Source organism: Cydia fagiglandana, chromosome Z, assembly GCF_963556715.1.
Source record: "Cydia fagiglandana chromosome Z, ilCydFagi1.1, whole genome shotgun sequence".
NCBI classification, from domain to species: Eukaryota; Metazoa; Arthropoda; class Insecta; order Lepidoptera; family Tortricidae; genus Cydia; species Cydia fagiglandana.
In genome coordinates, this window is record NC_085959.1 from 6418109 (window position 1) to 6433764 (window position 15656).

Genomic DNA, 15656 nt, shown 5'->3' on the forward strand with positions numbered 1-15656 from the left:
ATATTTTACTATGGAAATTGACGATGACAGCGACGCGTTCAGTACCGGTAGTGCAGCTGCGGTCAGAAATGGAATGTTACCCTAACTCGTAAACGGTGGCATATAGCAAAACATGTATTTATACAAAAATAATCTACATACTTTTTTCTACAAAATGTTTATATAAATTTCTTCGCTAGGATTAATATTTAATGAGATATGGAGGGAAGCTGTTCAGGTAATCCTGTCATGGCGCTTTAACAACTGGCGGGAGGGATCGCTTAAAAATGACCTTTAGACGCATGTAGTAAGTCGTAATATTTGAATGTAAATATTTGAGCTGGGTTTCGGATTATTTTAATACATTTTAGTAAGACGTTAACTGGCACGCGCTGCTACAGTCCAATATTAACATTCGTGCATTCCTACAAGGTTCACTATGACGCGCCGCGCACGATAGAAGGTTCACTATGACGCGCCGCGCACGATAGAAGGTTCACTATGACGCGCCGCGCACGATAGAAGGTTCACTATGACGCGCCGCGCACGATACAAGGTTCACTGTGACGCGACGCGCACGATAGAAGGTTTACAATGACGCGCCACGGCCGTCGTGTGACGTTCGAAGGGTTAAAACTGACGCCTCAGAGTAAACGAATATATTTAACGTTCTAAAACTCTGCACATAGTTTCAAGTAAAATTGCAATTGCGTTAGTCGCATGTACAAACAACAACACTCTTAACTGTCCAAGTGTCCATCGGTGGACTTTTTGCCTTTTGTAATAGGGTTTACGAACTGTCAGTTAACAGTGTGGGCGATGGTGCATATGCGCAAGTTGCGGAATGTTTACTAAAAATCGGAAAATTTCAAAAAAAAATTCCTTGATACGTTTCGGAAACTTTCCTTATAGGTACAAGAATAAGAGAAGTTTCTAAGACGTTTCTGTCGGCACATCAATAGGTAGTCGTACAAACAGAAACTGTATATCGGTGGACCCTATTACAAAAGGCATAAGGTCCACCGATGTACAGTTAACAGTGTGGGATCTGTACGGTCGTGAATCATGGATTCTCATCTCTTGAACGATGGGCTAAATTTCAGGTTTATGTACATGTGTGGTCCAAGAATGAACGCTTTTATATTGTCCGATCCGATATAGGATATCTGTATAGGTACATATCCACAATGCAAGACAAAAACCGATCCAGCATTATAGACTTTAGAGTATCAGCTCTTACCAAAATGATGTAAGGCATTTTATTTTAGGCATGAAATGGTTTAAAATCTTATGATTAGCGTGAGGTATTTAATACAGTGTGTTTTCTGTAACAGGAGCAATAAATTAAACTGTAGGCTGTCCTCAAACTGACCAACATTTATTCAGCAACTTTTGAAAATAACTCATGTTTTGATTTTTATTACACTTTAAAGTTTATTCTAAGACGCAATATATTGCAAATTTTGTTATGTTAAAAGCGTGACAAGTAACGTCAAACACACTTATATCAGCGTACATTGAAGGCAATATTTATTTTGTATGAAAAAGAGGAAGTCTAAAGGATTTATAATTTTTATAAGTTGCTAAACAAATGTTGGTCAGTTTGAGGAGGCCTTTAGTTTAATTTATTGCTCCTGTTACAGGAGGCACCCTGTATACCTAGGTAGAGTTAGACCAAGACAAGTGTTATTTATACGTCATAATTTCATAAAAGTTTGACGGTTAAAATAACACTTGCACTGCGCGTGCTATCAAAATCGTTGCAGACTTCTTTTGGTGTGACTATAGATACTATATTTTGCCAAGCAAATCTTGTCAGTAGCAAAAGGCGACAAATTACAAAATCGCCTGTCGAAGAAATGTAAAGAAAGGTTCACTATGACGCGCCGCGCACGATAGAAGGTTCACTATGACGCGCCGCGCACTATAGAAGGTTCACTATGACGCGCCGAACCTTCATCTGTGTTTTGTCTGTGGAATGTGGATAGTGAATGACAGCCATCTTTCTGCTGTCACCATTAAATACCAATATATTAAATAAGATTGTGCATGAACTTAAGCAATATCAAGGTGCCTACAATGTACAACCATGCCCGTTGATCGTAAATATTTGTAAAATTTGAGGTTATGGTTCGATGTATACATTGCTGCTTTTCTTGGCGCTCTTTGAGCGTATGCCGTACACAACTTTGCTGTACACTGCTACTGACTACTTTGCTTGACAGACTATAGGTACATATATTTATAAAACTATTTCTAAGAAGAAGAATAACATAACAACTTTGTTGCAATGAGATAAAGCCTAACGACTGGTCAGGTAAGTCAGGTAAGTGTACTGCCGATAGTACCTACTTATACCTTACACACATAGTCTAATAAAACATGGTCTTCTCTTCCCAGAGTGACACAAGCCTACGTCACAATAACATGGCCGCTATATATAGCGCTATCGCATATTATCATATAGCGCTGTCGCATGATGACGTAGGCTTGTGTCAGTCAGGTGACCTAGAAAAGACGGGAAGAGAGTACCAGGCGGAGTATATTATTATACCATGCCTTAAGCCTCCTCCACACTCGTGCGCGAATTCACGCGCATAGTCTGGAGGGGGCTTTACACAGTAGATTAAGGAAGATTGTTGAGTGCTACCGTTCGCCAACAAACTGTCATGCAGTTTGGCGAAAAATATGTAATGGATTACTGTGTATTTTTCATTGAGTAAATTGAGGCAGAGGCAGACCAAAAATGAGATGGCGAAACGACCTGGACCCATTTTGTGGCGACTGGCGGGAACATGCACAAAGCCGTGACGAGTGGCGAAAGACAGGAGAGGCCTTTGCCCAGCAGTGGGACACAATATAGGCTATACAAAAAAAAACAAAAACAAAGTTATAGTAAAAAATTCGCCAAGTCTGCCGTGACTTGAACCACAAAGTAATTCATGCAGCGTCACGCCTCCCTTAATATGGTCATGACTTTCTTTACGACACACAATTAAAATTAGTGCACTCATGAGCCGAAAGGTGGGGGGGAGGGGGGGCGGTTTGGGTGGTGAGCACGGATTATATAAATGTGTCAACTTCCGAAAAAAGCGGCGAAGTGCGAGTCGGACTCACCCATGAAGGGTTCCGTACCAGCAAGTAACATAATAAAATTGCGGTTTACGATTTATGACGTATAAAAAAAATACTTACTTACCAGATCTCGTTCAAACCAATTTTCGGTGGAAGTTTGCATGGTACTGTACATCATATTTTTTTTAGATTTATGATTCTCTTATTTTAGAAGTTACATGGGGGGGGGGACACATTTTAGCACTTTGGAAGTGTCTCTCGCGCAAACTATTCAGTTTAGAAAAAAAAAATAGAAACCACAATATCATTTTTGAAGATCTATCCATAGACAACTCACACATACTGGGTTTGAGGAAATAACATTTTTTGAGTTTCACTTCTAAGTATGGGGAACCCCCAAAATTTATTGTTTTTTTTTTTCTATTTTTGTGTGAAAATCTTAATGCGGTTCACAGGATACATCTACTTACCAAGTTTCAACAGTATAGTTCTTATAGTTTCGGAAAAAAGTGGCTGTGACATACACGGACAGACTGACGGACAGACATGACGAATCTATAAGGGTTCCGTTTTTTGCCATTTGGCTACGGAACCCTAAAAACGTGGTACTTTTATAAGCGATTTTCGTGTGTCTTTTTAGTAAGTATATTACGATACAAGTGAGTAAAGTAGGAAACTCGCAACGAGTGGCGATAAATTCAAACACGACACACGGCTGAAGGGAGAGTTTTTAAAACACGAGTTGCAAATTACCTTTTCGCACGTGTATTGTACAACATATGGCCCTCTAAATTTATGACAGCTGCGTGATAATGTTTAAACAAAGTTAAGTAGTCAAGTGTAAGTTAAAAAGTAGGTACAGTCAGTCAAAATAATTTTGACGCGATATTATGGTTAAGAGAATAGGAGCGTGTCAAGGTAGTTTTGAACACCTCGCCCGCTTAGCCACGCTGCTGACTGTACCTTGTACGGAAAGTTTTATCAGGTGAAAAGTTTTTAGATTTCTCTAGGGGCCCTTTTCTTTTTGTGCCTGAACTTGGACTAAACTTTACTAACGTTATCTGGAGGACAATTCAAATTTACATTATGATGAGATGTACAGAAAGTAAATTACGTAGACGTGAGCGTTACGTCAACGTCAAAACTGGTGGTAGCCGTACACTAATTATTACAAATAGCAGTTAGTAGGTAGGTACGTAGGTACATCTATTTGATTTCGTATAGCAAACGATCTCTCACTGAAATTGAAAGAACTTTCACGTCAACACATAAGTACCCCCATCGTCCCTTAATATCTCGTCCCTCATAAAAACCCAACGGCGTAAATATTTGTAATATCCCCAAGTATACACAAAGAAAACCGGCTTAATTACCTACTCTCCATCTTCGTGCCATGTTGTCCGCACATTATCGGCAGGAAAAACAAAGATTTAACCCCGTCAACGCTTACACGAAACTATACCTTAACCTTTATACTTTAACGATCAAATTAGCCTGATGTTGCCAACTCAGATTACGGATATCCGAAATCCAACTCTGGTAGAAACACGAGAATAATTCGCTCGGGCTCGCTCGCTTTGCCAATGTAAAATGAAGCTTAGCGGTATTATCTTTAGGTTCATTCTTACCTCTCCGAATTCGGTGAGTCCGTTCACGGCTGGAGCCTCGTTCGAGGAGTCGGCCCTAGGAAAAACAAACGTATAAATGACAGACAAGCAATTCGCTATTGTTCGCTGTATGGACGGTGGCCGAGCTTTTAATACCAACTTGTCTTTGCATATTGGTGGACGGAAATGAACTTTATCGCAATGTGTTATGACGGATCAAGTAGCAAAGATAAGTTGGTATGCCAGACAACTGTCTTCATATTTCTTAGAAAAAAACAAAAGCCACAGTTGGAAAAAATACGCGCTCGTTTAGTCTTAAAAATATGCCAAGACAAAGTTTTCTTATACTATGGTAACGTCTACAGAGTGGTATTCATAATCAATTAATCAGATACTTAAGTACTTATAGGCCAAACAAATTAGTTTTTTTACAATAATTAATTCCCAGCAAGCTGGAAATCGTCTTAATACCTTCATTTGGTTCTAAATTAGCGTACCTATAATTTACTTTCAACTCGTAATTTAAATAATAAATAATAATCATTAAATAAAATGAATGGTTAATGTTAATATACTTTTATTTGTGTAGAAATATGGTCAATAATGTCAATATATATTCAGAAAGAGAAATGACGACTACGTTTGTATGGAGAAGCGGTTGTCCAGTATCCTCTTAATATCTCCATTTTCCCCGCCCCATTTGCATATAACACTATAAATGCAAGTGCAGGCGAGGACAGTTTGTAACCCAATTTCATTGTACCGAGTTAGCAGTTGCAGTCGCTGCCCCACAATGCTCTTGTCACATGTTTAGCTTTCGAAACTTTACTTGGGGTACTAGTCTGAAATAATTGAGGGACACGCTATAGTACTGTGAATCATTAGTTTTTAGGGTTCCGCATCTCAAAAGGAAAAAACGGAACCCCTATAGGATCACTCGTGCGTCTGTCTGTCTGTCCGTCTGTCACAGCCTATTTTCTCGGAAACTAGGTATATACTGGACCAATTAAGTTGAAATTTGGTACACATATGTAAATTAGTGACCCAAAGCTGCACATGTTCTTTTTTGTAATTTTAAAATACACAGGTTCGAAGATATTTAGGAACATTAAACCCCCCCCCCTTTATCTCCGAAACTACTGGGTCTAAAATTTTGAAAAAATACACAAAATAGTTCTTTACCTGTAGGTAGATGACAGGAAAACCTATTGGAAATGTGCAGTCAAGCGTGAGTCGGACTTATGTACGGAACCCTGGCAACGCGAGTCCGACTCGCACTTGGCCGGTTTATTTTTATTTTTATTTATTTAACAAAACACAAAGTACAGTGTTACCTAATAATTAAAGTTTCGCCAAACTGTAAAACAGTTTGTTGACGATGCGCTCAACTAAAACAATAACAGTGGGTATTTAGGTAGGTAGGTACCGACTAAATTGGCTTAGTATTTGACATAGTATATTGGTATAGTATCTGTCATACATTATTTATAAGTAACCTATACATAATGTATGTGTGTATGTAATAATGTATGTTATTTATAAACTTGATAAATACTAATGAATAAATAAATGGCAGTAAATTCAATAGGCTAATTAAAAAAAAAATTCAAATACACCGAAATAAAAAACTCCCATTATTTCCACAACTTCGTTTAATAAACACAACCCCCATGGAAATAGAGACACGCACACAAACTTTTTAACAAAATATTAAAAAGTTTCAATTTCGAGAATGGAACGCGGGCGTCCTTTGTTTTACCGTTACGTTAATTATAAGAGTACTTTTATTTTACAAGTAAATACTCGGGTAAAATACCTTATACGTAATCACGGATTACCTCATCACAGATTTAGCATTACGAATTTATGATGACATTATTAATCTCGTAACACTGAATAGGTTATGTACATTACAACGTACGTATTCGTTGCAATCTAATTAAAACGTTTCGTGAACAAAATAAAGTATTTTTTTGTTTTGTTGCTTTTGAAAACAAACGAAATTCATTCCAATTATAAAAGAAAGTTATAAATTTATTTATTATATTTTTTTTATCTTTTTTTCACCTCACAAAGGAAACATTTAACAATATTAACTATTAAATAGAGTAAAGGACAACTTAGATTTATAAAAGAAAATTCAAATTAAAAATGGAAATACTTTGTATGGTGCATGGGCCTCGGGCAAAGAGTGACTATCACACATAGGCGCTATTTACGCTAACGCTAATAGCTTCACCTATTAAAAGCACCCTACCCCTTTATCGATAACCCCTGCTAGAAAATGCCCCATATATCATTTTCAATTGTTACAAATGTAATTACTGGCAATGTAAACCACTTCTCACAGTTACGGACGTTTGGGAGGCGTGCGCGGAGCCGAAGTCAATTCTTTGAGTCCCTTTTGACACTAATGAAATGTAAGGGGTACAGGTTGTAAATGTATGATTATTTCCCTTATTTATTGTCCTTCTTGTTATTGTTACTTGATATGATGGATTAAATAATGTGAAAACGCCTACCTGTGGCTACAATATCAAATGTGGTAGGAAATAGAGAGCAGAGAATGTCGTCTCACCTCCCTCTCTTAGCGACACCCATAAGCCTAAATGCTCTATCTAGAAGGAGAGGCCCATGTTCGAAATTTAAAACCAGGATAAACTGCGATTACGAATGCAGAGAACAGAACACTTATAATATCATGACTGCGACGGGTAGAAAATGGCGTACCTACTACAGTCATATATTTAATGGAAAATATTGTTGTTTCCTGAATTTTATAGTGACGTGCTTTTACCGTTAATTTTCCTTTTCTCGTGCCTGTAGCAAGGGGGTCATCCATAAATTAAGTACGTCACATAGATCTTCTATGTAGTTCTGATATCCAGAGAGGAAAATGAGGACTCCGTTTGTATGTACAGTCACCTGCAATAATATGTTACTCTTCGAAGGCCGCAAAAATATGTGACACGCTCTTATGGCTCTACAAATAAGATCGTGTCAGATTTTTTTGCGGCCTTCGTTGTATAACATACTATTGCAATGACTGTACAAGCGGTCACGTGATCTCGTTGTGAAGGTTAATATACTTATATGTACATTGAATTGTGTAAAAACATTTTCCGTTAAGTCAATATTCAGGGAGGAAAATGGGTACTACGTTTGCATGTAGGAGCATATGATACATTGCTGGGAAAGCGGAAATATATGTGTCAATTTCAGGGCTCGGAAACGTTGACTTACACGAAAAGAATTTCGTTTCCGTTTGCGGTTACCGGTTAATCAACGCGTGTGGCGGAGCGTGCAGCGAGCGTTATGGCTCGGCCACGGCGCGGGAGCGATAACCATAGGTTGGAGCGTGATACAGCGATCGGACCTTTCGCTCCAATCTATGGTTATCGCTCCCGCCGTCGCAAGTCGCTCGATGTCGTGGCCGAGCCGTTAGCGTCCAAGGGATTAGATTAGCGTCTAGCGTACACTGCAGAGGTCGCTCGCATACGTTTCCGTTTGTTTAGGGCCCCCCCACATCTGGCGGCTTTCGAGCATCGGCGTCTGTCGGCGTCGGTCCAGCGCTATGGGAAATGACGTCGCTGCGCAGTTGCGTCGACGTCGGCCATAGAATTGTAGACGCCGACGCTCGAAAGACGCCAGATGTGGGGGGGGGCCTTAATAAGGACGCCGCACACTCAGTTTAGGGCGTCCACTAGCTGGCGCGGTTGCACGGAGCGGGTGAGTGGGTTAACCAAAAATATGATGATAATATGAGCGTTGCTGACTTTTAAGGCTCCTCTTCACGTTGGGCCAACGTCAACGCCAACGAGGGACGCAGCCATGCGGTAGAATGAGATAGCAATATCAATTGCTCCCTCTAACGCATAAATGCGTCCCTCGTTGGCGTTGGCCCAACGTGAAGAGGAGCCATCACGGACGCGTGCCAAGGATTTTACCTTCAATAGCATCCACGTGCGAACGCCCGCTCCGTGGACCCGCGCCATCTATTGGACGATGATGACGACGACGACTATCATAATCATAATCATCATAATCATTTTGTTGTTTTTTGACTTGTTTTTGTACCATATATGTGAATAAAGTCAATATTTTCATCACATCCTCACTCAGATCACACACTGTTTTGCAAAATCTCGCAACGCTACTTACTAGGGCATCCAATATCGAACGATTCTCAATGTTATCGAAATCCGATACCGGTACACTCAATACCGGAATTCCGGAAAGACCGGTATTAATGATTACCAATCATAAATCTCATTCTAAGGTGAAATCAGTCGAATAGTTATTGAAATTGGTTTGTTTTAAAAATTTTGCTATTCCTTTACAATTTATTGACATAATCTAAACATTATACATACAGTCGCCATCGAATAGAAGGCGCTCACAAATATCTAAACACCGGCGTTAACGTGCGTGTTCGGATATTTTTGAGCACCTCGGCCGCTCCTATATCACTGATTGCGACTGTACCAACAGCAGTCTTCTGTATCATAAATTTTACGGATTTCATAATTTAATAAAATGAAACTTATAAAAATCCAACACCAGAATTCCGATCCAATATTAATCTACTTCATCCTCAGTTCCGGTATTGAAATATCATAAATATACGATATTCCGGTATTTCGGGATTCCGGTATACATACACTACTTACCAAGGTGTGTTGCAGGTGTGAGTCAGGGTCATGTAGCGCACACCGAGCTGGTAGTAGCTACGGAGGACCCCCAGGGAGTTGCCGATGGAGTGCCCGCCTTCGATGCCGATGAGGGAGGCGATCTTTCGTGGTCTAGCGCTGTGCGCCTGAAGGATATCTGTGGAGAAAGCGGAATGTAGTGGCCGGGTCGCCATGTAATGGCTCCTCTACACGATGGGCCAACGCCGGCCACTCCAAGGGACGCATTTATGCGTTAGACGGAGCAAGTGATATTGCTATCTCATTCTATCACATGGCTGCATCCCTTGGAGTGGCCGGCGCTGGCGTGTAGAAGAGCCATAACGTCCTTTTTTCACATAGCATTTTCACATTGTCTAGTCCTATATCGGATGTCGAATACGACAACAAATTAAAAATCGTTGGGTGACAAGCAAAAGTCACTAACTAACATCATTGAAATTATTGGACAATAAACCGTGTTACAGGTGTAATAAAGTGCATTGTTACTTTAATATTTTGATAGTACTTAGTGAGTTTTACTTGTCAACCGACGAAATTTAAAAAGTGCCTTTTCGTATTTATTTCAAAAGGAAGGAGTGTTCCCCTGGGCCAGTTTTAAGCTCTGGTTTCAAAGAATTAAAAATATTATTGTGGTTTTAAGTTCTATTTATATAGGGGCATCTGCCAAGCATGTTACAACAGTTATTCTATCAAATTTGATTATTATGGTCCCCTGGTTGACCAACCAAAATTATACTTCCTATCCAAATCCAAGACAACAAATATAATTTACAAGCAGCAGTACATGGAATCATGCCGTCCTTGTCACATATTTTAGAGATATAATATTTAAAAAACAAGTTCGCGCTGTTCCTCTCCCTCACTACGCCATCATCCCCCGCCTTGCCACTCTAACCCCGCTCCTCGGATACCCGTCATTACATGTTTTTGTGTTAGTCCGAGTCACACGTATTTTCGCCAAAATAGTGTTCCTCTAAATATCTCTGTGTGTGTGTCGATTGATGAAGTTAGGGTGAGTAATTTTAATATGTCTATTGAGCGCTGAATGATAATTATAGAATCAAAACATTACTTGTACCCACCGCCGGCCGCCGTGGCCGAGCGAAAAATTAATGGTTTTTCGGCACGGCAAGTCTAGTCTTGTTTGCAATCCTTTACATTGCTGGTAAACTTTAATTTGAAATCGTAATTTCATTTAGCTAATAAATCAACTAAGTAAGTAATCTTTGCTTTCGTACGAAATCACTTGTTACAACTACCTTCTTCTTAGAATAAAATACATACTTACGGATGAAATAAGTACGGAGCTATAAATAGATAAATCACAAATGAATGATTATAGTAATATGTACGATATTACTTACATTTCATGTTTTGAATAAAATATGTATGCAATGTATACTAGGTATGCAATGTTCGCTCAGTAAATTGTTTATGAATGCGAACACCATATTATTATATTATATATTGACATGCTATCGCCGACAGATTTTATATACTGTATACAAATTATATCCGAATTGAATAAAATTTATATAGGTATTTATATGTACTAGGTAATCGTTTCACAAAAACGGTTGTTACCATGTCCGACCTACCCTACCGTGTAATAAAAAAGATAGGATATATTAATCCTTGCCGATTGGTAATATTTAAGTGCCTATGCACGGTAGCAAATGTGTCTTTGTGCAAATAGACATATTCTGTGTCCAATAAGTTTAATTAGCATCTTATGGGGAGGTATCCTCATACCTGTAGGTATACAGGTACCTTTATAAGTAGGTACATGAAAAATTTCATTAAATACACAATCTACAAGATACTTAAAAAAGAATAGTTTGACCTACTGATTAACGTGTTTAATGCCAGTAACCGATGTATACAACCAGCACGCGCTATGCGTGCTCCGATACCGACATAGTGAATGTACCGTAAGGATTAAAACGGATTAGGTACTGCCTTTAATCGCACATCGTGGTATCGTCGGGTCTTGGGTCCAGTCGGTCTGGTCGCCTCCTTTTGCTCATCAGATCTCCTGCTTTGTGATAAATAAGACATTACTGATTGACACTATTAAGTACCAATGCTATATATTAAACATCACATAGCGAGTTACTTTCTACAATAGTACTCTATAACGGAGGCATACCAAGTGTGAAGAGTTTATCTTTGTACGTGTAAACCTCATGAATGTGCTAACATCAATTCTTTTAATACACGCGCACATTATCAACTCAATGTAATTTTAGAATGAAATAAATCATGGACAAAGTATAGGTTCTTGATTTGTGTAATATTATGGACTACGTCCAATAATAATACTCCGCTAGTACAATAGCGTCGAGGATCGTAAACCCATGCGTAAATCGTATCGGAAATATAAGTTAAACCTCCAAATGACAACTGGGATTCAGAATTTGGTAGTTTAAGTAGAGTGAGTACTTAGACTTAGGTATATTATGCAACAAGATGATCAACAAACAGGTAGGTAAGTACTCGGTATAAATCGTGTTATCAAATAAAAGTCAGTGACAAAAGGAGAGTTTATGATATTGCCCATTAATTAACACGTATAAATTACAATTCATATCGAATAAATATTTAGTTACAAACGAGAAGTCGAGGCAAAATTTTCCAAATTCATTGTGGCGAAAGCTCCGCCTTTACAGCGTTGAGGTTATATTTGCCCCACTTTAATAGTGAAGAGGCTATCTTTACTCCACATTAATTGTGTCGAGAACTCCGCTTTAACAGCGTTGAAGGTAAATTTGCCCCACTTTAATAGTGAAGAGGCCATCTTTACTCCACATTAATTGTGTCGAGAGCTCCGCTTTCACAGCGTTGAGGCTAAATTTGCCCCACTTTAATAGTGACGAGGCTATCTTTACTCCACATTAATTGTGTCGAGAACTCCGCTTTAACAGCGTTGAGGGTAATTTTGCCCCACTTTAATAGTGATGAGGCTATTTTTACGCCACAGCCATTGTGTAGAGAGCTCCGCTTTCACAGCGTCGAGGTTAAATTCGCCCCGCATTAATAGTGACGAGGCTATCCTTACTCCACATTTACTGTGTTGAAGATTTATGATGATTATTGCGTAATATCAAAAACTACATAATAATGGCTGACTCGCTCTTCGATTGCTTCGGTCATTTGGTTCATCGGTCGCTTCGCTCTTCGGTCGCTTCGCTCTTCGGATGCTACGCTCTTCGGTCGCTTCGCCCTTCGGATGATACGCTCTTCAGTCGCTTCGCTCTTCGGATGATACGCTCTTCAGTCGCTTCGCCCTTCGGTCACTTCGTTCTTCGGTCTTTACGCTCTTTGGTATGTTTGTTCTGCAGACGTTTTGATCGTTATAAAATGAGTCAAAGATATATAACGTTGCTCCACTGTAACAGTGTTGATGCCAATGTAATGTACTTGTCATAGTCTGTATCCAGACCGTTAAGTTGACTCCACTTTAATAGTGATGATGTGGCTTACGTATGTGAAATACAGAGGAGACTTTAGTTGAAGCAATTTAATTGGTGTTAATGCAGCCTAAAATCCTATTAAAAAAAAATGTGTACACAAACAGTGCTGTGTGACGAGTGAACAATATATGGAAAGAGATATAACCCTTTAACCGATTTTACATTCAAATTATTATACACATCACGACGTTGTATTCCAAATAGCTTTAAACAGCATCTTTGACCTGCAGTCAAATATATACCATCTCAACGAGCCCGATTTACCTACTCGTAACAAATCCAGTACGATTTGCTTATTACGATTTGATTATCTCAGCTCTAAACTTCAGGGGACCGTCGCCGCAACAGGGGCTGCGCGGTGGTTGATGCATATATCCTACGACGCGAAATCAACGCTGGAATCCTCAGTTGAAAACCAATATGCACAATTGTACAACCATGCAACCAGAGTTAAATGCTGTAAACTGTTACATGAGTCGCCATCGCTAAATAGCTAGATTGACAATCACAATAAAGGATTGATCATCCTTAAACAATAATAAAATTAAATATTGTCATTAATTTAAAGGCACTGGGTTATCATATTGTCTTGCTGTACAGTTATAATAGGGTATTTTCCTACTACTACTACTACTACTACTACTACGAATCAGTTACCTTTTTAGAACTCTCAAAACGATTTGCTAATATGGAATTTATATGTAACATTAGATCGTGACGTCACGGTCAATTCACCTACTTTTTATATTTCTATCCAATTTATTAAATAGAACTTGTGTTTCAAAAAATAACTCCTATCTGTGTATTTCATGCATGGTGTAAATAATTTATTTTAAATACTTACTTACAGCTTACAGTATACATATAATACCCTATTGAAAGCTACGTAACACGAGAAAGCTTAAATAATGATTGTTGGTTGTGTATCACAAAAATACTGTGCACGCTGCACAGTATAATTGTTACTTGTAAAAAAGGTTACTGTAAGTTACTCTTTGAATGATAAATTTCAAGTAAATGCCTTATATATCGTCCACAAATATATAATATCTTAAGACCTAACTATATACATACACTACAAGCGACCAAAGTTTGCTTGCCACTTGTATCACGTGTAGTCGTCATCGGTCAGATACGTAAAGAAAGAAGAGTTATTTGTTAATAAAGGTAGTCTATTATATACATTATTTAGATATTTACATATCGTTTGAGAATGTGACTGTCTCATTTCAATCAAAGAAAGAGAAAATCATACTATCTTTGTCTTACACTAGTACTAGCACCCAAAAGAAGAGGATGAGTATAGTTTTCCTGTTACTGACTGACAAATTGGTTTGACCAACTATATAAATCTATAATTTGAAGCTGAATTTTATTATAAATGAAAATTTGAAAAATTATAAGTTACAAAACAGCACCTACAGGCTTATGTATATAAGCCTATAGGTGCATGGGTGCATGTATACTAATTGTCCGGACTTAGTCTAAAAGTATAGAAACTTGATTTCTATGACAACCTTGCAATGAAGAAAAATCTTCTTTACCCACATTTAAAGGCTGTGTATAGAAGAGGGTATTTATTGTTGTATTGGATATTCATTGCAAAGTGTCATAAAGTTATATTTTATTCTATTTGTCAATACTCAAAAAGACATGCATTCATAGATTAATCATAACGCATAAAATGTTTACATCCAGTGAGTGGTTGGTAAAATCTAAATGATACAAAATGGCTTATTTATATATATATAAGTGTCTGACAGAAAACAACCTAAACCGTTGTAGTAATTATAATCTTGAAAATTAAAACAATGTATATCTTAGTAAAATTTAAATTGAAATTCCAATAATATAATGGGAATAAAGTGCTAGAAAAATTGGTTCAGAGCTAAAGATTGAACACACCTTTCAACGGTCTACATAAGCAAAGGCAAAATTACTTAAACAACATTTATAACCATAATTTTATGAAGTTATCAATAGGTATTACAATAACTTCAAAGAAAGTTTAATACTTTATTATTTTTTACTTTCACCAAAAAGGAATATAAAAGGTACCTAATTTTACCCGTTAATTAATGACGCTTATCATTATAATAGACAATGCTAAACGTATATAAAATTATATTTGCAGGTAGATATATCCTACTAAATTGTGAGCTGAAATCAGTAATATCAGTAACGGTATACGTAACTTAGGTACTGATTTGATATCGATATTTCATTTTATTTTCGCACCTGTATTTAGATATAAGGCTCTGAACATCTGCTTGTAAATTATATTTGTTGTCTTGGATTTGGATAGGAAGTATAATTAATAATCAAACGAACTTACCTGTGAAGTTTGATTACAATTATACGAGTATCCAAATCCAAGACAACAAATTCCCGCCCCCCCCAACCCCGAAAATTAAAATAAAATAGTCTCTGTTCATAACACAAAAAAGATCAACTCTGAAATAATGACGGGTATCCGAGGAGCGGGGTTAGAGTGGCAAGGCGGGGGATGATGGCGTAGTGAGGGAGAGGAACAGCGCGAACTTGTTTTTTAAATATTATATCTCTAAAATATGTGACAAGGACGGCATGATTCCATGTACTGCTGCTTGTAAATTATATTTGTTGTCTTGGATTTGGATACTCGTATAATTGTAATCAAACTTCACAGGTAAGTTCGTTTGATTATTAATAAAAACAGATACTAATATGATTACATTTATGATAGTGAAGGAACGGCTAAAGTAATTTTAATATAAATTGATATTATAATGGGACTAATTTAAATGCTAGAATAAGATATATGACATTTTATTTCGAAGTCATTCACAAAG

The 15656-nt window shown here is 37.8% G+C and overlaps 1 protein-coding gene across 1 annotated transcript in view; it reads right to left on the reverse strand.

Annotated features, from left to right (window-relative positions):
- LOC134678776 (dipeptidase 1-like) overlaps nt 1-15656 on the reverse strand; it is a 242591-nt gene that overhangs the window by 35997 nt on the left and 190938 nt on the right. The window contains exons 6-7 of the mRNA XM_063537476.1: nt 9332-9488; nt 4683-4737 (exon numbers count right to left, since the gene is read on the reverse strand). Of these exons, the coding sequence (XP_063393546.1) occupies nt 4683-4737; nt 9332-9488 (212 nt within the window). The remainder of the gene's footprint in view (nt 1-4682; nt 4738-9331; nt 9489-15656) is intronic.